General features: G+C 37.3%; 1 protein-coding gene across 2 annotated transcripts in view; it reads left to right on the top strand.

Moving 5' to 3' along the window:
• LOC131549832 (inactive N-acetylated-alpha-linked acidic dipeptidase-like protein 2) overlaps positions 1–27208 on the top strand; it is a 271029-nt gene that overhangs the window by 201390 nt on the left and 42431 nt on the right. For both annotated transcript variants that reach the window (XM_058792346.1, XM_058792347.1), the window contains exons 10-11: positions 4450–4596; positions 19785–19880. In XM_058792346.1, the coding sequence (XP_058648329.1) occupies positions 4450–4596; positions 19785–19880 (243 nt within the window). The remainder of the gene's footprint in view (positions 1–4449; positions 4597–19784; positions 19881–27208) is intronic.

The raw sequence follows: 27208 nt of genomic DNA, 5'->3' as shown, positions 1-27208 counted from the left end.
CTCTTCACTTCATAGTGTGGAGACTGCCAGCTCGACCCAGTTAACTGCCCGGTTGGTACAGTGCTGGAGTTTCTGCAGGCCCAATTCTTCCACCCTAAAGGTCTACGTGCTGGCTAACCCCTAGTTACACTTTTCCTCCAAGATGCGCTGAGGCCTCCGGCCAGAGAAGCTTATGCTAAGTGGTGGATCAGGATGCCTCGATTCCTCTGATCTCACGTCATCATTGGGGGTCAAGACTCACTCAACTAGAAATGTGGCGGCCTCCAATGCCTTTCTGGCAGATATACCTATGCAGGACATCTGCAATGCTGCGGGATGGTCTACTCCCCTCACGCTCGTCAGGTTCTATGACCTAGATTTGCGAACCGCTACTGGCTCTTCTGTTCTCTTGCCATAGCTGTGCCCTTCCACACTAGGCAGGGATTTGCAAGTCTGGCTGTGTGGACATCTCGTTCCCCTAGTGTTTTCCGATGCAGCTTGAGTTCCTGAAGGGAAGGGTATGTAACCATGGTTCCCCGAGGGAACGAGAGGCAGCATCTCAGTGCCATACTTCCGGCATCCCTACTAGAGATTGCTTCATTCCTAGAAGCTAACGCCGGTGGCACCTCACGTGCTTTTAAGCTTCCTGGCCGTTACGTCACCCCGCCTGTGACGTCTCGCCCATCGTTTGGACTGATTACACATATGATTCAGAGCATATCGCTGAAGGTGTTCCCCTAGCGTTTTCCGGCACTGCGCCTCATTCCTCGGGGAACCATGGTTACATATGTAACCTGGGAAGTTTTTCTTACTTTCTTTTACTAAAAATCTTACTGATCCCAATTTTTGAAAATATTTACATGTATTTACATGTTTATATTTATATTCATATAATTTATATTATAAATAAATATATTTAATATATGAACAACATATTTTTCTGAAATATATACATGCATGTTTATTTATATATACATAATAAATATACACAGCATGCATACGTGTATTATGTAAACAAAAACTTTTGCGAATAATTGCGATTAATCATTTGACAGCACTAATATATATATATATATATATATACTGTATATATATATATATATATATATATATATATATATATATATATGGATAGATAGATAGATAGATAGATAGATATAGATATATATATATACAGTAGATATAGATAGATACATAGATAGATGTATAGATAGATGTATAGATATATAAAATATAAAGCAGCGGCTTAAACTAAAAGATGAAGGCATGTCAATTCATTCATTCATTCATTTGTTTATGTGCCTAAACATAACAAAAGTTTATATAAAATCTGTTAGTTTTAATCTAAAAAATAAAAATAAAAAGTCAACTCCCAGCATGCTTTTTAGATCCTGTGGCCCAAATCATTTCTGAAAGGAAAATAAATGACTGCTTTGTATAGTCAGGCAAATTAACAACATTTATGTTGAGATAAACTAAAGCTGGTGTATGAATAAGAATCATTGTTAGCTATGGTAACTGCATTTACAATTATTGTTTATGACAACATACAACAAATTCAACTAATTCAGCCCCCAGGACAGGTGCCTGTAGTTAAAGAGACGCTGTTTATGCCACTGATTGTCCTTCCCAAATTATTGTTCACCTTTCCTTTGGCTGCCTGTGATTATGTGTGTTTAGATGTGGAAGTTGTCAGTCAATGGATCACAGTGATCACAATGGCATGGTAAAAGTCTGCTCATTTGCTAATGGTCTTTAGCAGGCAGTGCTGTTTGCTTCCCATCAGCTGAGTGGACGAGCAGCTTCATTTGCTGTGGCTGTCTGCCAGTGCAACTCTCTCTCTCTCCTCACTACCCACAGGTCTATTCAAGCTCAAATATATAAACAATGATTTTGCCATCTCGTTATCATTGCAGACAGAGAAATTAAATATTGATTCTCCTCACGGGGAAAAAGAATTGCTGTGCAGAAATTACCTATTCACCCTCTTTCTTGCCGCTCCCAAGCTGTTTCTGCTGTCACATTTTACCTCAGGAATTTGTGGCTAATTTTGACTTTAATGGCTTTTGCTGCCTATGAAGATGAAGGACTTCACTTTTTTTCAGAATGAAGCACGAATGTTACAGTAATCCATGCACAGTGCAAGAATAGACACACAAGGGAGAATATGTGTTATATACTGTCTCTGGGGCATATATGACTCTTTTGCAAATCATCATGTCACATAATTAATATTAATGAGTCAAGCTGATAATGCAGTTTATTACGTGCCCCCTCCCTTACTTTTCAGTTCCTGTGGCCTATATCATTTATAAATAGAAATTAAAAAAACAAACAAAAAAAACAACACTTTTGCTTAGTCAAATTAAACCACATTTACATTGAGGTAGACTAAAGTTTATGAATATGAATAATTGTTAGATATTATAACTCCCTTTACAGTTATTTACAAGAGCATGCAACTAATTTAAATAATTATAAAGTTTATATTATAAAAGTATGATTGCAAGCTTGATAGAAATAAAATCCACCAATAAATAAATAAATAAATAAAAATACTAATTTAACAATGAATTCCCTACATTGTTTGAATACAGAGAGATTTTCTTTTCTTTGACCTATTGTTACATTATTTGATTGCTTAAGTAAATTGGTCCTTTTGTTTATTGCGAGTATATATATTTTTTGTTCTGTTTTTGGTTGGTTGCATTTTAATGATGCAAGCTATCTGATGAGGAAAGCTCTTCATCAACATAATTCAATCAGAGTATAATATCAATCAGAGAGAATGAAAATCACATTACAGTAACTTACCGAATGTGTATAAACATGAATAAACACTAATGCCTGAACTAATTTCCCCAGATGGACAAAATATGACAGTGCTGCATAAAATAGTAGTGCACTAAAATGTTTTGTCTAATGGCCTAAAAATTGGTAACGTTTTGGTAAAGTTAGTAAAAATGGTAAAGTTTTAAAGTTAGAAATAACTCTTTAGGATAACAGTAACATATATTATTTTTAAAATCAGATAATCATATATATATATATATATATATATATAAGAAATTAATAAAGTAAATGCATACATTTATAAGTCAAATGTTATTCATTTTTATTTTAAGTATTTAAAATATTTATTAATATTTTAGGTAACTTCCATTTTTGTATTCAAAGATTAATCAGAAATATTTTACTCTAAGTCTTTGAAAAATCTCTTCTCACTTCTACACCTAGAACCCAAGAAGTCTGGCCTCTTTGTTTCAGCAAAAGTTACAGAGGGGAAGAAAAAATTGTATATGTGTGTGTGTGTGTGTGTGTGTATACATGTGTATATATATATATATATATAAAAACAGTGTACACAAAAAGAAGTTGCCAGCTGCAGTTGTTTTGTTATGCTTGTTTTTCACGGCTTGTCTGATATGAATTATTCTGATGACTGTTGTTGGTCACAGTTGATTGTAACATAGCAATCTGTATTTTCTTCTTGCGGTATGCTTTCAAACAATGTTTGTATAGATTTACATTGATTTTGGCCCTGCCAGTCATCGTTTGCGCTTGTTTGAGGTTTACGTAGCTGCATGTATTTCTGTATATGTTGACAAACAGTAATATATATTATTGCTCATGTCAGTTGCTGTATAACAGAATCTGTTCATTTAGCAGCAGTTTTGTGATCAATGCAGATAAACCTTTAGGTTATTAAACAGCCGAGGGCCAGTTTCAACCAAAACAGATTAATCCTAAACCACCACTCAATGAGAAATCAATAGCAGTTTAGGGTTTAGGCAGGGCTTTAGTGATGTGCATTATATGCAACTACAAATTAGATTTAAAAGCATATTATTATTGTTGTGTGGAGAAAAGCTACACATTATATAAACTTTAATGAACTCTAAATGGCAAGAAGTGAATTTTCTTGAAAACAAGGATAATCCTGCAGGTGGGATGCTGAGCTATTCAATAAAAATAAATAAATAAATAAAAAACATATTTAGAAAGTAGTAATGCACATATTTCATGAACATCACGTATTAGAAATACTTAAACATACGGTGGCCGAGAGAGCTCAGCGCGTTGCAAATAGAAAAAAACACCTGCAAATTAAGAAAACAACTTCATCAACTTTCTTGATTTGCTGGTGCCTTTTCTATTTGCATGTGTTTTCTGAAGTTGCAACTCGTTGAGCTCTCTCGGCCATCTCATGACACATGAACCCATTTCATTATTCACTTTTCATATTCATCCTTCAACATATCTCTCAAAATATGTCAAAATATGAGAAAATATTAATAAAAGCTCCTTACTTAAATGCATTCCCCACATATCATTACTGTATTAATCTGTTAAGATCATTGTAGAAGGTCTAATCACGTTATTCTGTTCAATAGAGAGAAGCATAGCCTTGACCAGCATTGTAGATTGGTGTATATTTTCACAAATTGTCATCATGTGTTTTTCTTTCAGAGACATTTGATGAGCTGCAGCAGAGGAGGTGGTTGTCCTGGTCCGAATGTCAGCTCACTGCAGACACCTGGAGATTTGATCTTTTTCTCCAGTCAACTTGCTGTCCCCACAGTGGAGTTCACATACTCAGAGTTCCCTAAAACAGAGGTGCGTGAACATAGTCTTGCAAATCAGAAATCCATTTTCTGCACCCCTATCATCCACAGATGGGGAAAATGTTTTCAAGAGGCAGACACATAAAAGCATAATGCACAGCATATGTGTGTGCGTGTGTGTGTGTGTGTTTTATTTAATAGGTATACAAGCATAATACAAGTATACAAGTAACAGTCATTTTACAAGTATACAGGTGTTCAAAATAATCACTTCAACAAAAGTTAACCTTATGTTTATTTGACAAAAACACCTTTTCAATAAATACAGTGTCATTAAAATTATCATTTTAAAAATACAGAAAAATGAAAAATAAGCAGATTCTGAAAGCACCGATTGAGGGAGTAGTAATAACTTTATATGACATATGGCTTTAAATGACTAACAATAAATGTATTTTATTATATGATGTATCTAATATCATAATTTAAATATGAATGTTTCATTAGTCTTTAACTTAATAAATTAAAAAAGTAATGTTAATTAATAAATTCTATTGAATCTAACAATGTCAACAAATTTTAGACAGCCAGCTATTGATCATTTGCCCAAAATGTCATTGCTTTCACATATTCTTTAGTAACTGAAAAACTTCTGATTTAATTATTTTAAGCAATTTGATTAATTTTAAGATGAAAATCATTAACAAAACATTTGTTGAAAAATAAAATTTTAATTATTATAATTTGCTACATTATTTTTTATACATCAACAGGATAGTGTCAAGGATCAGCCAAATTTCTATGTGCATAGTGAAACAAGGATGTTTATATATATATATTTAAAATACATTTATTTGGTACATATCACTTGAGACTTACTGATATAAAATTATAATTTAACTTTATTTGGAGTACTACTTGTGCACAATGCATTTTTCTTAATATTAAGCCTAAAACGTGTTTTAATGTTAGTATTGATGAGGATTGTATGAACTTTAAATAATATTGGTCTTTAAATGCAAGATATTTAAAGAGTACCTGTACCTGTGTACTACTTGCAATAGTTCCACTTAAGCGCAATCAAATATACTTCAGTATATCCTTAGTTGGACTTAAGCACTTCTGCACAATTAATTATATTATGTGTTGGCCAGTGGTACAATTGTTGCTTTTATACTTTCGCCTGGCTCCGCTTCGCGAGCCCCTGCTGACTGCACACGCACCTTCCCAAACGGACGAGGCTATTATATTTGTCGCATTCGCCGTTGTACTATTCTTTGAAACAGTAGGGGGCAACGAGGAGTAATTGTCCTCTAAAACCATGGGGAATCACCGGTGAGACAACCCGATCTCATGAAAGTGCGTATAAATAGTATTCCAAATAAAAATAAAAATTCATGGTATTGATACGCAAAAATGGACTTTGATGTGTATATCCTACGCCAGGGGTGCCCAATCCTGCTCCTGGCGATCGACTGTCCTGCAAAGTTCAGTTCCGACTCAAACACACCTGCCTTTAATTTTCAAGCGATCCTGAAGACCTTAATTAGTTGCTTTAGGTGTGTTTGATTAGAGTTGGAGCTGAACTTTGCAGGACAGTCGATCGCCAGGAGCAGCATTGGGCACCCCTGTCCTACACGATGGGTAGGATTAGGGTTGTGGGGTAGATGCGTGTCATATGCGAAAACTGCGCATTATATGCACGACAAACACGTGCGTATCACATGAACGCCAAAGTCAAGTTTTGCTTATCAATACCACAAGTTTTCATTTTTATTTGGGCTCGGTGAGAAGTCGTCATTTGCAAGATTTCTCGCGTGATGAATGAGTTGATGAATTAATCATTTCTTTATGTACAAACTGATTAAAATAATCTTAAGATTGTGTTTATTTCGTATCAAACACAAGACATCTTCAAGCAAATAGTGTATAAATAGTATCTAAATGAATTCTATTTCTATCTTTATACAATAAAAATAAAACATACTTCAATTAAAAAGCCTTAGACAAACTATGCAAAAAAAACTGCATTGTTTTCCCTCAAAGCATTAAAAGTTGCACTTGGTGGAGTTTGAACTTAACATCAAACTGCTTCTGTTTCACACAAATGCTGGCACAGACGTGCATGTTCGGCTAGAGTCACTTTGAACTCGTGCATCTTCGGAAGCAGATCCGCGCGGAAAGTTACAAAAAATGTCATGCACACCGCCACGCGAAATGAATTTTTAATTTTTCATTTCATTTTTCATTTTTTTTTTTTTTAATAATTGCCATAAAGAACGTACAAAAAATAAACAATTAACAATGCCAGGGTTGAGTGCAGTTGAGAATACAGTTATTAGTTACAAAATCAAGAAAATATTATGAAAATGAGACAGTTTTAAGGGCTTTGGAATTGTTGAATGTAAGAAGAGTGTCCAGGTAGGATTTAAGGTCATGCAAAAAATGTCATGCACACCGCCACGCGAAATGAATTTTTCATTTCATTTTTCTTTTTTTTTTTTCTTTTTTTTTTAATAATTGCCATAAAGAACATACAAAAAATAAACAATTAACAATGCCAGGGTTGAGTGCAGTTGAGAATACAGTTATTAGTTACAAAATCAAGAAAATATTATGAAAATGCGACAGTTTTAAGGGCTTTGGAATTGTTGAATGTAAGAAGAGTGTCCAGGTAGGATTTAAGGTCCTTACAGAAAACAGGAAGGTAGGGCTTATGCTGCGTTCACGCCATATCGTAATAACCATAATTACGAGATACCAACTTGTAAAAAGCGTTCACGTCCTCGCAGAACTCGTAATTACGACTTGTGAACTGGGAGCTTTCTGAAAGCTACGGCTTGTACCACGTGACCTCTACACCTAACGCGGAACCAGAGAAAAATGCCGGCGCTTTCAAAGAAAGCTATATTACTGCTCTAAAAAAAGAGGAAAATAGATGCATGTATATAGATACTATAATGTACTATAAAAAACATACCGTGTTCGTACTGTTATTTTGTTGTTGTTCTCAACAGTCTTTCGCGGGCTCATTTTGTTGACTGTCGCTATAGAAACAGATAATCCCCAATTGGAGGACTTGAACAGCCCCGAGTTGAACGTCACGTGTTGTCATCTCGGAATTACGGTAATTACGATATGGCGTGAACGCAGCATTAGCACCTTGAGTCTTGCACACTCAAAGCGAACTTCCGCCAACACCGCGATGATGTCATATTTGCCACACGCACCCAAGCAAACTTGCGGACACGTCGAGTATAAATCAGCCTTTAAAGCCGGGCTCATACTACAGGAGTTTTAAAATCCTAACCGATTATGAAATCTGGTTGCAGCACACACATAAGGAGAATCTTTGCAGATTATCTTCCCTCAAATCTTAAACATGCACACACTACAAAATTTGAAATTCGTGGCGCATCACACACTACAAGATATTATTAAGATTATCATGCCAGAGGGAGCGCCTCACGTGATCTCACACAGCAGCTTGTCAGCAATTGTTTACATATGTTAGCTAGCGTGCTAGCAGCTTTCACTCTGTTCAAAACTGAGGCGATTTCACCCCAGCGCTTCTCTTTCTCCTTATCGGTTGTGATACATGTTCGACATATTATACAGGCAATCGTGTTACTACAAAACTTCAAGAAGCAGTTTCCTCTGTCTCCACTATTCAACGGAGCCGTTCAGCAGCTGTTTTGCAGTCGCACATTGGCTGTTATAAGTGCTGACGTAATCATATAGCCGTCATCACCCCGATTTGAATCCTAAATATCAAACATGTTTGATATGATCGGGGCGGCCCTGATTTGTCTGCTAGAGGATCGGGAGGTGCAAAGTTCTATCTGTGAACGCCTCACATTACCAGATAATCCGCGCCGAACATCGGGACCGATCGAGGTGCTCGACAAGATTTTCCCTCCGACTCTCTGGAGGGGGAAATCGGGCAAAAAATCCTGTAGTGTGAGCCAGGCATAAAGGTGCTGTATGTAGGATTGCAGTCCAAATTCAAAATATTGGAGAGGGTTTTTTTCACCCGTCCCCTCCTCCTCAGACTTAACGCACCCGCAGGTTGCCAGATTGACAACACCAACAGGAATATATTATGGTATTTTTATGCTGTAATAGAGTCAAACACTTACATACATCACCTTTAAGAGATCCAGTCCAGTTTGACCCAACCAGAGCGCTAAGTGAATTCTTAAATTCACATAGGATTGACTTTGGCAGCTGTCTGCATTTAGCATGCACTGTGACACTAATGCTTTCATGCACTTTAATGTAGATTCTCTGGTTCAGCACAGACTGTCACGTCATTCCCCTGCAACCTTGTTGCCTCATTATGATACGTGAGGAACTGTTTCCTGACGTGTAAAATGATCTTCCATGTTCCTCCATCACACAGCAGCACAGTCAAACCCCAGGACTCCTTCACAGACGGCATCAATGTTGCATTCCATCTGTCACGCCCCTGATGTCTGTGCTTTATCCGTTATGTCCTTTCGGATGACACATGCGAGCGTATCCCAGGAGCAACAAGCTCTCTCTTCCTTTAAAATAAACACTTAGGAAGCCTGCCTTGTAAATTGCATACATATGTTCCCTTGTTTTCGTTGCTCTTGAACTTTATCTGAACGCATCCGGCATCCCGATGGCTTTTATGATGTATCTTTATACTTCCTCACCACAATATAGGTGGTTAGATCCACTTCAAGTTGTTCTTTTCTGCTTCCTGGTTTCATAAACACAATGTAGCAGTGTAGGAGTTAAGCATTTCACACATGGAGTGAGTCCTTTCCTCTTTCCTCTTTCTGTACAGTACATATTTCAGCCTTTCTCTCACGCTGTGGTGGTTGACACTTTTTGCATGCTGACTTGTACATCTGTCTCATCCGGCACACATGCCTGGCTAAGCATTTGCAGTGCAATGCTGGTGTGCCTTAAACTGTGAGTGTAACCTTTTCCTGGCATTCGAGCCATCAGGCTGCATTAGCACTGTGGGTGGCTGGTATGTTTGGGAACAACACGGTCTGTGCTGTGACATCCAGCTCCCAGCATCCCTGCTTCTGCGCTCTGCCACGTGCCTCTGCCCCAGGAGCCATCGCTCTCCCAGCTAGCAAAATCAAAATGACATACTTGGGCCTTCATATGCTAACAATACTTACAGTGCCTGTAAAAAGTACTAACTAATTTACATATTTATTTAGAAGCCTGTTATAGATAAATCAAAGAAGAATGAGTTTTAAAATAATTTGTATTTAGGTAAATTACATTTTGTCTTTTTTTTTAATTTAGTGTACAGCTTTTTAAAATGTAATTTTTAGATTTATATGTCAAAGAAAAATGAAAATACTAAATGCTGACTTTCATTTTTAATTAAATGTTTTTATTTAACTTGAAGACTTTTTTATATTTTACATAATAATATTTTAGAAATTAGAATTTAATGTTATATATTACAATAAAATATTATTAAATATTTATTTGTTGTATATTATGTTTTTCAATAATTTTGTCACACTTTATATTAGGTGGCCTTAACTACTATGTACTTACATCAAAAAATAAGTACAATGTACTTATTGTGTTCATACTGTATTGCAAAACACTTCTGCTGCTATTGAGGTGGGATATGGGTAAGGTTAGGGACAGGTTTGGTGGTATGGGTAGGTTTAAGGGTGGGTTAAGGTGTAAGGGATGGGTCAACAGTGTAATTACAAATCTAATTACAGAAATGAATTACATATGTAATTACATATAGGTATTTTTTTAAATATAAGTACAATGTAAAAACATGTATGTACACAATAAGTGCATTGGATCAAATGATTAATTTAAATGTAAGTACACAGTAGTTAAGGCCACCTAATATAAAGTGGGACCAATTTTGTTTTATCTTTTTTAGATTTAGTATATAACTTTTTTTAAATTTAAATGTCTTTTATAAATGTCCTTTATTTTGCATATTTTTTTTTACATTTAATTCTTAATATTAAATAATTTTTTAATGTTTACTTTTATGATAAATCATTGAAAACATTAACACTTAAGCAGGAGTTGAATACTTTGTATGCATGATTATTTTTCTAAGTGATTAATTAATTAATTACTTTATTTAGAACTGTTTGTTACGACGGCGTTTTAGTGCCTCGTTAAAAATAAAAAAATAAAGATTACGAGATTAAAGTCGTAATATTTCGAGAATAAAGTCGAAACTACGAGAATAAAGTCGAAATATTACGAGAATAAAGTCGAAATGTTTCGAGAAAAAAGTCGAAATGTTTCGATCATTTAAATCGTAGAAATTAAAGTTATAATATTTTAATATTATAAATAACAGCAATAAAACGTTCTAAAGGTTGAAGTGGACTCAAATTTGTTAACATATGTTATATTGTTGTCTTTTCTGCTGTAAACGTTAAGTGACTATTCACAAACTGTTTTATTCATGGTATACTGTAAATGAGGACATAAATGTCTTCCATTCATTATTTGTTGCGCGCCAGCCAACCAGTAATTGCAACAATTTTGTGCTTTGTTGCTTTTACACACAGCTCAGCTTTCAAATTCTGCCAGTTTTATAACGAAATACAAATTATAAATGTGTTTTTGCTCTTTATTTCAAGTTTATAGCAAGATATAAATTGAAGGAACATCATAAGGCATAAAAAAAAGTTTAGCCTAATTTATAATGAAAATGTCTCGTCGTTCGTTATTGTAATCAGAAAGATGATTGACTCACATGCCGCTTAACAAACACATTATTGCAATATAGCCTACATATTGTTTGTATTTCGCTATAAAACTGACAGATTTTGAAAACTGAAATTTGGAATAGCCTATCTCCCGGTGCTTCCAATCCGGGCCATTTGCATGAGCAAAAGGCTAGAATAGCCTCTCTCAAAATATTATAACTATATAATCTTTATTCTCAAAACATTTCGACTTTATTCTCGTAGTTTCGACTTTATTCTCGAAATATTACGACTTTAATCTCGTAATCTTAGATTATTTATTTTTTTTTTTAGCGAGGCACTAAAACGCCATCGTAGTTTGTAGAGCATTTCTGTGATTTGCCTGAAAAAAATAGCCTTGTTTTTGCCTTGCTGTGATTGAACATTTGAAACCAAACCAAGCAGCAATGGTAACTAAACTAAAGCAATACTCATTCTAGCAGAAATTACTATCTTCTTGAATCAAGCTTCTTTTTACAAATCCCTTTGATTAACCTCCTCTGGTTCGGGGCACTAAAGACGGTAGTCTAATGCAGAGTGACAGATCAGGAATTCTATCTCCTACCATTACTAATGTAACTCCCTCTCCAGATGGCCTTCATGCCTGCGGCTGAGGGTCAAAACTGATCGCTAACTCAGAAATTTGCCTGACCATGCAAAAATCTGTCACCAGTTGTTTACTGGGAGCCTTCCCCACCCAGGGTTACCATCCGGCTCTTGTCCTGGAAAGTCAGAGGTTTGTTGGCTGTGAACAGACAGCATGTTCAAGTTTCTTGGCCCGAGGTGCTGTATTAGTGTCTGCACAACTAATCTAATTAGCAGTGTGAAGCAGCGGCAGCTGGATGTGGTAGATCCGTAGGGTCTCTGCGCTTCAAAATCATATGGCAGTTCCCTTTGCTAGCTAGCTCGCTGCTCACAGCTGACAGCTACGCTAGGCTTGTCTTAGCCTACCATCTGGTTTCTGCCATTGGCGGCGACTGTGTGGGAAAAAATATTGGGTGTAACATGCACATGTGCTTTAGTACAATATAGTAAGGTCTCATCAACATGACATCTACATGTGTAGCCTACTCTGTCTACCAGAGAGGATGCAATACATTAGTATCTGTATTATACAGTATAGTGTATAAGATCAAGTCGTATGAGAGCTGATACAGATTAACAGTTGCCATTATTGCTAGAGATCTGTACTTGCTATATCACTATATTATTATAAAAAGCATATAATCAGCATTTTAGAATGATTTCTGAAGAGTTATGTGACACTGAAGACTGGAGAATCCAGTTCCATCACAGGAATAAATTACATATTAATTAATTTTATGTAATTTATTCCTGTGATGGAACTGGATTCTCCAGTCTTCAGAGTCAGTGTCAGTATATATATATATATATATATATATATATATATATATTCCTCTGGATACAGTGATGAGGTAAACTGTTTCTGTATTTCAACAGAAAATAGAGAAAAACTTTTTTTTTTTTTTGTCCTGTATTTATGGGTGAGTACTCATGTCAGTGAGATCCTTTCAATAATGCTACAATTTTCTCATCTGAAAATGCCTTTCATTCATATTCTCCCTTTTTTTAAATTGTGACCATTTTGCTAAAATGATGGCAGTGATCCGCTGGTACCATCAGCAAACACATACAAAGAGGGCATTGACGTTTGAGAGATTTAAGTTGCAATCATTCTGTAATAGCTTGACTGAGTCCCTGATAGGGTTTTCATCATTGATTCGGCTGTTTCCTGATTATCTCTGTGAAGCTGCTTTGACACAATCTGTGTTATAGAAAGTGCTAAAAATAAACATGACTTGACTTATAGCTGACAGAAAAAAAAGTACTTGGCAAATGATTCTGTTGAATAAGTCACACTGAAAGTTAGATATGCTCCTTCATCCTTGACAGATGGTACTTGAAAAGTGAGAACTTGCTCAAAGTAATGACACAATATATTAAACCTCACACTGAAGTTGCATAAACTGCAGAATCTGAATATAAACATAAATTAGAAGATAATCTGATCACATGTGGATGTGTTAGCCTGCTGGTGAGCTCATGAGGCGCTAGAAACTGAGACAGACAGATGTAGCATCTGTTTCAAGAACAAAGAGGCTGTTTTCTTCTCCAGCCTGGACTTCTGCTGGAGAAAAAAAAAAAAAAAAAGCTCCTGGCTGGATGCTAATTATTTTGGCAATCTCGAGGATAACCCACAGCACCCAAGTGGGAGTCTCCATCTCCCGAGAGCACTCAGGTTTACTCTGCCTTTACATATCCAGTGTAGCCAGGGTCATCTTGTTCATAATAAATTACACGCATTCATTTTTGTATATATGAATAGACACAGCTGCAAGCCATTTAACCAGCATCTGTCAAACATCATTCTGTTTCCATACAGATGTCCTGGTCCCTCGAGTTGGCTGGCAATGAAATTAACCACATGTTCAGAGTCACTATAGTGTCTGCAACAATAAAGTTGTATCCTCCATCTCAAGTGTCGGGGACTAATTTGGAAGTGTCTGTCACTCACAGACAGAACTATTTCAGCTCGACTGAGTCCTTGATCGAAGGAAAGAAAAATCCACTCATCCATGATGTAGCAGTACGTAAACTGCGCAAAAGGCTTTTATTACCTCCAAAAGAGAAAACAACACCGAATCTAAATCAAAAACATAAAATCAGAGGATTCAGTAGCATTCGTACATGATATTGTTATGTTTTGTAAAATGCATATAAACCACAATTTGCATACAAATAATAGCGAGATTGCATTGATCTAGCAGCTTGTTCTTATAAAGTATTGCATGTAGCGCTTTGACGCATTAACACCATTTTATCGGAAATCAGAATCCTGCTCTGGCTTATTCGATAATGACACTCTGTTTCATCTGTTCCAATAGAAAATCATTTGAAATGCTACACTCTCACTTGTATTGATCAGATAATAAACAGTTAATAGTCCTCTTTGATGGCTTCCTGAGTTCGAATCAGTTAATGATTTCAATTTCTTTGTCTACTTTCTGTTTTATCACTTGTTTAAAACATTGAAGCACGAACGCAGCACATCTTCCGTGAAGACGGGCAAAATCAAAGAGAGCTGATATATTACAGAATTCTTCACACCCACGTTCACAACTCCTGGGTGCGATTGCGCTAACAAGCTTTTAATTAATTATGATTAATTAGTATTTATGAGAAGCTAATATAATTTCAGCTGAGTTCAGATGAAAAGACCAAATATCTGTATTGCAAAGTTGTTGAAAAGTATTAAGAACCGGCTATTAAAAGTGTTTACGAAGCTAATAAGTGTTCTGAATTCTTGTTAAATTGCAAATGTTCAAATATTTTCCACTGACTTCATCTTGCTGTTAGTTTCAGTATACCAAGCGTGTGACAAACAAAGCAAGTTTGTTGGTTTGATCTAGCGCTTTTCCTCATCAAATAGGGGCATTTCATCAGCTATCTTTCTCTCACGGCATTGCCAGATCCTCCATTTATCCTTCATTGCTGTGGAAAGCACACACAAAGAGATGCATTTGGCAGCAGCGAATGCTATGTTTGTTTGCCTGCAGTGATTTGATTGACTTTTTTGGTTTAGTCCTCTCATTCTCGCATCGCTCAGTCGCTTCATTTGGTCTTTTATAAAGTGTTCAAACTGAAATAGTTTCTGCATGAGTATATTGGGGAAGTAGCTGTACAATAGCCTAACTGGCGTTTCTATTGTGTCCTCTACAGTGAAATCCTTCCATCATCTGAGCTTCCTCAGAGGTACATGGCTGATTAAGTCAGTGATAGATGTGCGAAACCGCAGCTGAGATCGTCCTCTGTCAGCCCTCAGCCTGTCGCTGCGTTTTACTGTGTCTTATTATCACTCGCTCATTGTCAATGAATATTCATATTGCTCCCTGCCAACAATAGACCATTAGTTCTGGTTACTGGGAGATGATGGCACACTAAATAGCTCTGAATGCTTTCGGAGAGACTGTCCCGCGCATCAGGGCTGGGCTTTTCAGAGCAGGCAGATATCCAGCCACACGCTGATTACTGCATTCAAAGCCTCATTTTCCAGCTTACATAAACAGCGTGTGTCCCACTTGCTGTGACAGTGAGACTGTGATTATTTCTTTCAGCTCTTGCTTTCTGCCAAACTAGTCCTCTCTATCAAACACACACGAGTACACACGTTTTGGTTGTTTGTTACATTTCCATAATCATTGAAATGCTGGATAAAATGTGGATATTAAATCTGGGTAAAAAAGGTTGTATTGAATACAGTCATTTAGAGAAATGAAATCAGTGAGGGCAAAGCTGAATTTTCAGCATCATTAGTCCAGTCTACAGTTTCATATGATCCTTTAGAAATCATTCTGATATGCTGAGCTGGTGATCCAAAAACATTGCTTACATATTGTCAGTGTTAAAAACAGTTGTGATGCTTAATATTTTTGTGGAAACTGTGATACGTGTTTTCAAATATTGCTACATTATAAATATTTTATTGTTACGTTTGATTAATTTAATGAATTATTGCTGAATATAGGTATTAATTTATTTTAAAAAATAAATAAATAAATAAAACTTACAGACTCCAAACTTTTGAATAGGAGTGTAAATGTTACACTGTAACATGTTGACACACAAACTATGAAAATAAATAAATAAACATACAATGTCGCTGTCATCTGTCCTTTAACAGTACACAAAATAGTAGTGCACATACTGTAAATTTATTCTATAAGAGTTTAAGTGTTTTTCTTTTAATCATTTAAAATGTTAAAGCACAAACACAGCACATGATTTATTTCTTCACACCCACATTCACAAGCCCTGGGTGAGAATAATTATGATTAATTGTTTCTTGAATATAATTGTTTTATATGATTATTTCACTTGTTTTAATTTGTTTACACTTAAGTATCATGTTTCAAGGCTTTTAAAATATGTTCAATGGAAAACCAGACCAACATGTGACTTTTCCCTACCGTTCAATCACATCCATGCTGATGTTCAAAATTAAGTAAGATTTACGATTTAAGCAGTAAGATTTAATTCAAGAACCTGTAAGACATCCAGCACAAACTAAGCTAATTATTTATAAAGTTTGGGTGTTTTACTAGGGATTAAAATAGATCCTGTTTACATATTCATTGCTGCTTAGGTTTAATGACTAACGGAATAAAGATATCCAGGAATTTTTATTATCTTATTTGTGAGAAAAGCGTTTTGTATTGCAAATTACATTTTATTGGGTCTCTAAACAGTAATATGCGGCTGTTGAATTTTAATTGCTCGTTGCAGAATTGCCTGTGGACCGGCCACTCCAGTCATAACAAGGCAGTTTTGTGTTTGTAGAATAAACGAGAATGGTTTCCCTGGTGTACAGTAGCTTCAGCTGGTTGCGGTTTGACTGTCAGATCACATTTAAACCTGTAGACCCTTCCTGAGGTTAGCCTTGCGGTTTCCTTCTCGCTCAGTCAAGAGAAACCAATTCACCTGCCCGAGATACTGTATCATTCCCAGTAACCCAAGCACAGCCCTATTCACATGTAGCCTAGGTCTGCAAGGTTTGGTGATTATCCTGAGAGCCATATGTTTATCTATGTGAAGAGCAACAGATCTCTGAGAAAAATCACTGGTTTCCATTCAGGCGGCTCCATGAAAAGCCCAGATTGTCTTCTTGTAACCGAATACCCGTATTAGAGGACCCGCTTTGTGCAGAAAATGACTTCTGTTCATCAGGCTGGTGAAGAGTTGTGGGATACACACATCAGACATTTAACTTGTCTGAGATCACCCCAAACCAACGTATTGCAGATGTTGCCACACAATTTGTGAAGTAATAACCCCTGGCGAGCCTACTGTGCTTCAAAACAGCAGTGTCCGCTCTCAAGTGAGATGAAAAGCTGTGTGGGAAGACAGGCACAGGTGTAATGCCTCTAATCTTTGATGTGAATCAGTCTTTGTTGTTCCTCTCTGTGCAGCCACTACAAAGAGAAAGACACAAACAGCGGAAATCAACTTGTAGATGCCTCATGACATGCTCACTTTTAGTGGACGAAAAGACTGCATGTGTTTCTGCATGTGTGTGTTACCCATGTGACTAACTAAAGGTTGGGGTGTTATCCATGACTTTTCAAATGGAATGTTTTACAAGAAAACAGAAATCTTCTAGGAATCTGTCAAAAAACTTAAAACTAAAAATGTTATTGTCGTTTATTAGGCAGTATTTTGAGAAGAGCAATAGAGCAGTCTCTTTTTGTCTTTCTTTAAAAGTAAGGAAATACTGGCAAAGTGCATCGATAAAGGCAATTGCTGTTTGTCAGATCTTTAGCATAAGAGGTGCCATTTTTGTCTGCATATTTTTTTATAAAATTCAATTCCAGAGCCATCAGGACCAGGGGCCTTCCCAATAGGAAAGCTTATGATTGCATCAGATATCTCTTGAATAGTAATTTCAGATTTCAATGCTTCCTGATCAGCTTTACTCAGTTTTGGAAGGGGGAGCTGATTGAAGGAAGACAGACATTGCTGCAGGCTGAGTATAGAGCTTGGGTTCAAATAGTCCTTCATAAAATTGTCTTATTCAGTCATTGGGATTTAGTATTTTGCCTTCCTATTGCTTAATGTTATGGCTTTATCTGCTAGCATCTGTTTTTTTTTTGTTGTTGTTGTTTTTTTCCCAACAGCTCAAAATGTTTTTGCTTAACTTAATTAGAAGAGCTCTTATTATATTCATATTTGAGAATCATTCTCTCAATTAGGATGCTCTGGGTTGCTTTATCCCGGTATATTTTCATACAGGGATACAGCAGCTCACAGCTTCTGAAGTGGCATTACACTAAACAATAACAACAATAATCATCAAACATTAATCAGGTTCCTCCTGACCAGTTTCCCTAAATGAAGCACAGAAGTTTCTTCAGTGGTGAAGTTCAGAAAACTGAAGGAGATCAGGAGAGATTCAATCATACTCTCTATCCAGATAATGGTGCACTCTGACAAATATATTTCAGGGACAGGATTGTGTGGCTTCAATCTGACCTGTGTGATGTATGTGGTCCATCTTAGAAGATAGTTTTTGGGGAAGTTGTGATTTTAAGTTCAGTGATGCTGTCATGGTCTGGTTTTTGGGGGGTTGGTGACATGTAAGGTCTATATCAACTGTGTGATCAGTGCAACTAATAATATGCTTTATATTATTAGTAAAAGTAACATTTAATCAATGGTTTTTAGGAGCTACACAGAAAAGTTTCTTTTTGTGTATTTTATAGGGTCTCGCCCAATAATTTCCTATGGCTGGTCAGTTTTCACTGCAAACATCAATGCTGAAAAGATTGAGGAAACCATTTCTATTAAACAACAAAATGAAATCAGTCAAAGATGACTGAAAAGGGTTCAAACAGGAAACAAGGAAAAATGAAATAACTAGACTAACTGGAACTGGAAACTACACTCAGTAAAGCAGCTATCACTTGGAGAGTGATAAATGCAGAACAATACAAGAGACTAAACAGAAATGGCTCGGTAAGGCAGCAAACACTAGGAGAGTGCTAAACGCTAGAACAATACTCAGCGACTAGAGCAGGCTCTGAGTGTGTTTTAAATAGAGTGTATAATAACTCTCAGGTGAGCGTGTGATTGATGACAGCTGTGTGATCAGTGCAATGGATGATGGGAAATGTAGTCCAGTGTAACGTGCAACAGTCTGTGCGGTGCAAGAGTCAATGTAATGAAATAGCGATCTCTGGAGGCTAGCGGATGGAAGTCCAAGAACCAGATTCATGACACTGTGGCTGTGTTTGGAATTATTTTTGTTGGCGAAATGGAGCAAAAACAGGCAGTATGGTGTCTAAAACGTAAGTCTCTTAATATTAACTTATTGGGTTTTTTTAACTGTTGTATAAAATCAATATCACATTTGTAATCATGCTTATTTTTGAAGAAAAAAACCGTCGCTCTTTGTGTGATTTTAACTATATGAAATTATATATATATATATATACACATTTTCTACCCCCATATATTGAATTTTGTGATCATTTTAATGCATTTTAATAGACTGAATCATGCAGTGAAAAAACACACTCTAAATGCACACGTGCACTGTTTAACCCACTAGACTTCATCATGTAATGTGGACTCCGTAGGTGTTTTGTTTGGTTTTTGCAAAATACTCGATAATGTCAAATTGCACATCGTTAAAACAACAATTATGATATTATCGCAGTCGATATATATCGCACACCCCTAGTTTGAAAGCTTATATTTTCAGTGCTAAAACGTTACTGTGACCTTCAAACTACAAGGATGTAGCATAATATCATCTGTGAGTTTTACAATCAGGAAACTTGACTTTAAAAGACCTGTTCAGGGATCTACTTCTCCAATACATCTATTTCAGATGTGCATTATGACAGTTAAACTTACCTATGTTGACAACCTTGTATGGGTGTGTTTTAATTTTTCATTCTTCATGTTTTTTTCTCCTTTTTTTCAAACCTAGAGAGCGTTTTTTCTCTCTGAGGCCTTTTTCCCTCCTGAGTCTTCATTAAGAGAGACCTTGGATCCAGCCTTCAAACTCCATGAGACTATTGCCAAGGTAAGAGTGTTCCTCCTTTCACTACAAAAGTCCAGTAATTATTAGTTTATTTGTTTGTTTGTTTGTTGTTGGCTGGCTGGTATGTCAGGCACTGCAGTGTTGTACGCCTGAAGTTAACATTAGGATTACGTTTTGAGTGGAAGATTTTCTTGCTCAACTTTCAAGTGCTAATTGCACAGCTACACAAATCATAACTCAAGAGACAGATGGAATGAGAAAATGAAGCAAATAACTTCAAAAGTGTTTATTCAAAATCTTTTTGCATTTTTTCAAGTTGATGCAGATAAACAAACCTTTTCTTAATCTCTACTTTAATTCCTATAAGATATGAATTTTTAACCTGAACATTCTGTGTTCTCCAAACTCTCTTCTCTCAATAAATGCCTGTGTTGAGAGTTTGAATTTGTTTAGTAATTTAAGAGTTTATGTCTGGTATTTTGTGTAATTTTTTCTATTTCTTTGGCAAACGTCTAATGCTGAATGATTTATCATTCACAATAAGATGAGGAATGTGTATGAAGAAATAAAACCAGAGTCTATTTTTATTTGTGTCACATTTTTGGCCATGTGAGAGAGCCTGTCCAGTCATCATATCATGAAGTGTGTCTTCCAGACGGGACAAAAATGCACTGACCAAGTGTCAAGTGACAGTGTCTGGTGCTCTCCTGGGTCACGTTATGAAACCCCAGCAGTGTTTCAGTCCATAGACACTGATTGTTTGGCTTCTGACAACTTTTTCCCCATCCTGGCAGTCTGTAGAGGAACAGCGTGCATGCTTAGACTCAACACCAAACCCTGTGAAAATGTTATGAAATATAGATGAAACAGGCTGGATATTTTATAAACAATTCTCTCTCTCTCTCTCTCTCTCTCTCTGCCAGTTATGGCCGCAGCATTAACGGCAGCAAGAAATATGAGCATCATTAAAGTTCCTCATCACAGTCAAGGAGATATTGTTCTGCGCCATGAATTATTCAGGCCGCTTGAAGACACACTGGCAATGACACAAAGAGTTGTGGGACAACAGCGCATGCTAGAATAGATGAAAGGCTCTCAAAGTGTCCGTTCATTGTCATGTCTCCTCCAACTACACATTCAAAACAGTATATACAGGAACATTAGATAAAGCGTCTGCAGAATCTGAGAAGATAAATATTTAGTGTTGTTTTGAATTCAGCGAGCAGATTTGGAAGTGTCAAAATATCATATTTCTCAGAACAATGGGCAGAAAGGTTGGGAAACTTACCTGAATAACAAAACAAGACAGAAAGGGTAAGATCTTAGCCTGTGAAAAGCATACAAAGACACACTGGTGTCAGAGAAATGGTATCACTTTACAACAGGATTCATTTATTACCTTTGTTAATGCATTAAGTAACAACTGTAAGGGAAACAGGTCAATTCAAACAGTCATGGAATCTCTGATGTCAGCCCAGGCCTGGTTGTACGGGGGTACTAGATGGTGCTAAATACCCTCAAACGAAAGCAAAAGAAATTAAAAATCTGGCAAACTGTCTAACGTGTTTTTGCAGCATTGAGCAATGTAGCCAATCAAAGACATATCTGTTGATTTCTTCAATGCAATGGCCAATCAGAAACGTTTTCAGAATTCACTCACCGCTAAAAGCGACGGAGTTTTGCTCTCGTGAATCATCTCATGAATAACTAAGTGCAGACACAATGTAAATAAGAGACTCATTGTGTAGTTTAGAGCACTTGATTATAACGGAACTTTGTGAAACCGCGATGAACTTTGATGAGTGATTCCTTTAAGTGATAATAAACGGAGCGCGCTTTGTGTGTTTTCTAGGCTATAATCCATTCAGAATTTCAATTCAGTTCCAATTCCAATTCAGAACTTTCATTTTTCGGACACATACATGCTGCGACGTTTCGGGAATGATGCTGGATTCATTCTTGAAATATCAATGATAAGCAATAGATGGGACAAAAATGCCGCTGTGATTTATTCTGGATCCGGAGTTCTGTCGATTTGTGCTACCCTGTCAGATTTTCCTACCTCCCATTAAAACAGTAGGTAGTACAATTCGGCAACGAAAAATGCTACCTGTCAAATTATGATTTATTAATATCTACACCTACCCCAACCCTAAACCTACCCATACAGTAATGCAGATACATTAAATATTGTTGTTCAGCATGAGAAAAAAGACGCAATATTGATTTGCGCATGCGCAGTAAGCCCTGGTAGGAAAATCTGACGGGTAGGATAAAATGTCAGGACACCGGTCCTGGCCAAACTTCCACAGACAGTGCGTGTGAGAGAGATCCAGTTCACGGACTAAACTTTATTGAGATCGGGACATATCAATCAATAATTTCATTTCCAGTAACGGAAGGTAGAAAGTTCAGAAATGAATGGTATGCAATTTATGACAGAATAGTCCCACAACTGATTATTTATTTTTTCCTCATGTGTCTCACCACAATGATTCAAAACGGACATATCTCAAGTGACATGGGAAAAAGACACGGAAAACTTAAATGAACATCAGAAAAGCAGCGCGCACATTTCTGGTTAAAAATTAAAGGCCATCAACTGACACTTTGAATGGGAAGCATCGCTATTCAAATCAGCAGCAAGAGTCAAGAGCAGCAAAAGTCCACAGTTTAGTAAACACAGGCAACCTCTTTAAATTATTCTTCACTGCGCTGTATTGCAATATGGTAGTGCATTGTTTTGATGCATAGGCTACATCCGAAAAATATTTAGTTTTTATTTTTTATTCCTCAACCCCACCCATGCTTATTGTAAAATGTTACTAGGAAATTTTAGGCAAGCAATGTTTTCTCATCTCAGGTCAGATTTGGATAATCTGCAGGAACTTGGATTGACTTTTATTCAGTACTTTTCATTCATTTAAAATTAGTCCACCATCACTAAGACACATAACATTTCAAGTCGACGTGATTCATACAATGTGATTTTGACCATTTAAGCATAAAAATAAGATTCATTCAACGTGCAATACTTTCACGCTCACAGTCCAAGTCCAATCCTCTAGAGGGCGTCTTGTATAAATATGCCCTACTTTCCAAACAGCACGAGTTCTTAGTCACATTGGCCTTGTAATGATGCTGTAAGGGTTGCCGTTTTCCACCTGCCACAAGCACAGTGTGACTCTAAGGCCAATATTAATGAATGCTAATGCCTCTTGAGAGTTTCCTTAATATCACGTGACCTGTAATCACCTGTCGGCCTTTCATAGTATGCTGTTCCTCCGAAATAACAGCCACGGATGTCATTAGTTTGGTGATCCAGATTTCATATGGAAACTAAACTCAAGTAGCCCCTTGATGCCAGCTTAAATCGGTGGAGGCAGACATGAATTGATGGGGTGTGAGAGTTGGGTCTCGCCGCTGTCTGATGGTCTCCAGCTGCAGTACAAGCACACTTGAAATCCCCAGGTCCCTCTGTAAGGCCAACGCTGTTGTATCTGTGGTGTCACGCTTCTCTACGCCTCCAGGTCCCGTAGGACCTCGGGCCTGGGCCAAACTCTCTTTTTCTGCAGGCTGAGGAGCCTTGGGAGTTCTTTCAGCGAAGCTTAACACATCCTCTGCTCATTTTTCAACCCCACCTTTACAACCACAGCTGGGCCGGGTTGACGGAGAGGACAGAGGGGCTGAGTAGTGCTGGGTGTGTTTGAGTCAGTTCCACTCAGCCTGGCACGGAAGCCTGGCATCGATCATTTGAGCCGCAGGTATGCGCACACTCCATCACCCTCACAGGGCCCACATGCGGCATACCAACTCTCTGGGGCTCAGAGCCTCTGTGCTGACTACCTAGAGTACTGCTTTAAAGATCTACATCTAAAGTCGCTCATTCCCTTAACAGGGAAGTTTTCCCTGCTTTTAAAATTTCAACTCCGTTTGCAATATCGTAGCCCTGTGAATTGTTTGCTGTGGTTCCCTTTTTTCCCTTTCTTTCTTTATGTACACGACAATGCCAAGTCTGGCTATGCAAGTTGAAGAGACTCTACACTCTTTTTTTTGTTCTGTAAAAAAACTTAATTTCTACAGAATGCTATACTGGACCTAAAACCTTTTAATTGGTTAGCTCTACTGTTATCTACATTACCATTTACATTTGAAAAAAAAAATTACTAATGGTTTCATCACATCACATTAAGGGAGCTTTCACACTAGCACTTTTGGTGTGCACCAGGGTTCGATTGATGTCAGACTTTGGTACATTTGGATGTACGTTTGGACGCTGTCTTCCGAACTCGGGTACGCACCCACGAACAATACCTGAGTCTGTTTAAAAAGGGTGGTCTGGGGTTCGCTTCTGATTTAAAAGCAATCTTACCAAATTGCGGAAGTGAACTGCTATTAATGATGCATTATTTTATAAAAATGTGTGTTTGTGTGTGTTTCACTCACATTCCTGATGAGCATGACTGACACGCTGCAAGCAGAGAGCTGTATATCTCATTTCTGTTCGCCTTCAGCGTACTTTAGAGCATTTTCAGTACATTAATACATTATAAACCCTTAGTCTAACATGAAAACAAAGCCCTGTATCCTCATTGGATCTTATTCTTGATAGTTCACTATTCAACTCACCTGGATAACAGTTGAGTTACCTGCAAGTGTCTCAAGTAAAGTTTTCCAGAATAGAGCAAGATGCCCAGTAGAGCGTTCACTAATGGAAAGATTGCGATGTACATGTAAGTGTGTTTCTGTTCTAGGCAGAAGTTACAAGAGAGATAGACTCATGCTATCCAGAGATTCTTTCAAAATGAACCTGCCATGCGTCGCTTGCACTGGGAATCAGCGAGCCAGAAATGGCGGTGGAGTAGGAAGCCTGAGAGAACTCAAGCTGCCAGCGAGAGGAAGCTGTGAGGTTGAGAGCAGCTGCTGGTGTGATTGAATGTCCCAGGACAGCCATTGTTATGTGTCAGATGGAAACAGTGGCGGCGGTGAAGACTGAAGGCTTGATATTGTTCTCTGACAGCCTGAGTGACACTAGCCGGGCAGGGGAAGAAGGGTGAACGGAAGATTCTGCCAGCTTTGCTTACATGGCACCTGGAAGGGGCAGGAATCCGCTGATGGACTCCGTGGGGAACGTCAACCTGAGAAGCATCTCAATTTACATTCTCTGCCCCTGAATCAACTCATCTGTTAAAGGGTATCCAGAGATCCCCGTCCGGAGACCTCCAGAAAAACGAGTTGTGAATGAGTGAGGGTGTTTCATTTGGACATGACGTTCGGATCACATTGTTCTGAGTCCATCAGTGCTAATGCGGTGGCACAGTATCATCAGCTGCCCATTGTCCAAACTCACCCTCATTCTGGTTCTTAATGTTTTAGCCTCTTAATTGCTTAAATGGACCATCTGCTCTATGCAGTTGTATTAATATGAATTCACCATTTGGAGGATAAAGGATTGCAGAAGAATTGCCTGAGAAAGCTCTTAATTTTTTCCTAATATAAGGTCTGAAATGATAAGATAGCACTAATTTCCCAGAAATTATTGGCTTTGGCGTATCTTATAGAATTAGACTAGAAAAAGATTTTGAATTGAACTTCAGTTAAGCTGTACAATGGAGAATGCTGGGATTTTAAAACACTATATGTACAAAGGAAAAAGATCCGGAAGGAAAAAGTGGAATTAGCAAGTCTTTAAGGGATAGTTCACCCAAATTAAAAAGTGTCATCTTTTACTCACTGAGGTTGAATGTTGTTGTTTTGTATGGAGCCCTACAACAGTTGGGTTAGTCCATATTTGACCCAAAGTTGAGTTTAGACAACCCAGCATTTTTAGAGTGCAAGAATTTGAGATTCGTTCCCATAACTTGTTCAATTGTGGCCACAATTTTCTAATTCGTTCCCGCATTTTATATTAAATCATGGCCAAATCCAGTCAAGGGAATGAAGTATTAAATTGTGTCCATTAATTAGTTGTTAAATTCTGGCCACTATTATATTTCTACCTGCATGTCACGTGCACAGCTCCTTAGTTTTGGACCTCATTGGCTTTCATACACTCCTAAAAATAAAGGTTCTAAAAAGGGGTTTTCACAGTGAGGCCATTGAACATGTATGTTAGTTTGTTTCATCATTGGAACTGATTTGGAGAAATGTAACATTACATCACTTGTTCACTAATCGATTGTCTGCAGTGAATGGGTGCCGTCAGAATGAGAATCCAAACAGCTGATAAAAACATCACAATAATCCACAAGTAATCCACACGACTCCAGTCCATCACTTCTTTTGATGTTAAAGTGTTTGTAATAAACAAATCCATCATTAAGACATTTTTAACTTCACATAGTTGTTTCTAGGTAAAATGCCAGTCCTCCATCCATAATATTTCTTTTTCTATTACAAAAGTAGTTTCATCCGAATCAGAAAAAAATATGCATGGTGACTGGAGGAAGCGCAATTACACAAACTGCGTACTCTGCGTATCAGGAAAGGCAGGCACTACTGGAGCCACACGAGGGTGGGCAAATGACACAATTTTCATTTTTGGGTGAACTATTCCTTTAAATAGCAATAGTGTGAACACAAAGAGAGAGAAGATAATCTGGTTCTTTAGAACATAGCACCATAAGTTGATGAATTGCATATGGAAAGACTGCAGCACAGGACATGTCAAAGCTCATTGAGGTGATTTAATCATGAAAGACAATGTGCCAACTCGAGTCTACTGCCTCCAGCCTCAGCGGTGCCGTCCCTGTATAGCTGCGCTCACTGTGTGTGTAACAGATGTGGCTTTTGTCTGCTGGGATGGGAGACGGGGAGTGAGAGACTGAGAGATGATAAAGAGGTGAGGTGATGAGGTAATGGAAAGATTCTCAACACTGCTTAACACCTCAGTCAGCCATGCAGATGTTTTCATGAAGTATCTGTTGCCCTGATTTGCTCTTCTGATTTGGGCTTGTATTATTTCCTATAGGGCAGACAAATCACCAAAGAGACCTCAGTCGAAATTTAAGTCTCGAAGTTTACTGAAAATAATAGTTTTAGTCAGTCGCCATTATGAAAAAGCATGCTGGATAATCTGTAAAATATCTTTCTTCTGTGTTCCAAGGCATGAAGAAAGTTACTGATGTTTCTTCAACTATGAGCACTTTTGGTCATGTAGAGTTTTAAATAAAAAAGCTTCTTATTTTGTGAAAATTAACATTCTGTGATGGAAATAATGATGATGCACTGCAAAAAATGCTTTTCTTACTTAGATTGTTTTTCTTGTTTCCAGCCAAAATATCTCAAATTAAAATTCAAAATTAAGTGAGTTCTTGCTTGAAACATGCAAAATAATCTGCCAATGGGGTAAGCAAAATAATCTTGTTTTC

The sequence above is a fragment of the Onychostoma macrolepis genome, chromosome 11 (genome assembly GCF_012432095.1).
Source record: "Onychostoma macrolepis isolate SWU-2019 chromosome 11, ASM1243209v1, whole genome shotgun sequence".
Lineage (NCBI taxonomy): Eukaryota > Metazoa > Chordata > Actinopteri > Cypriniformes > Cyprinidae > Onychostoma > Onychostoma macrolepis.
This window is presented reverse-complemented; position numbering and strand designations above follow the sequence as displayed.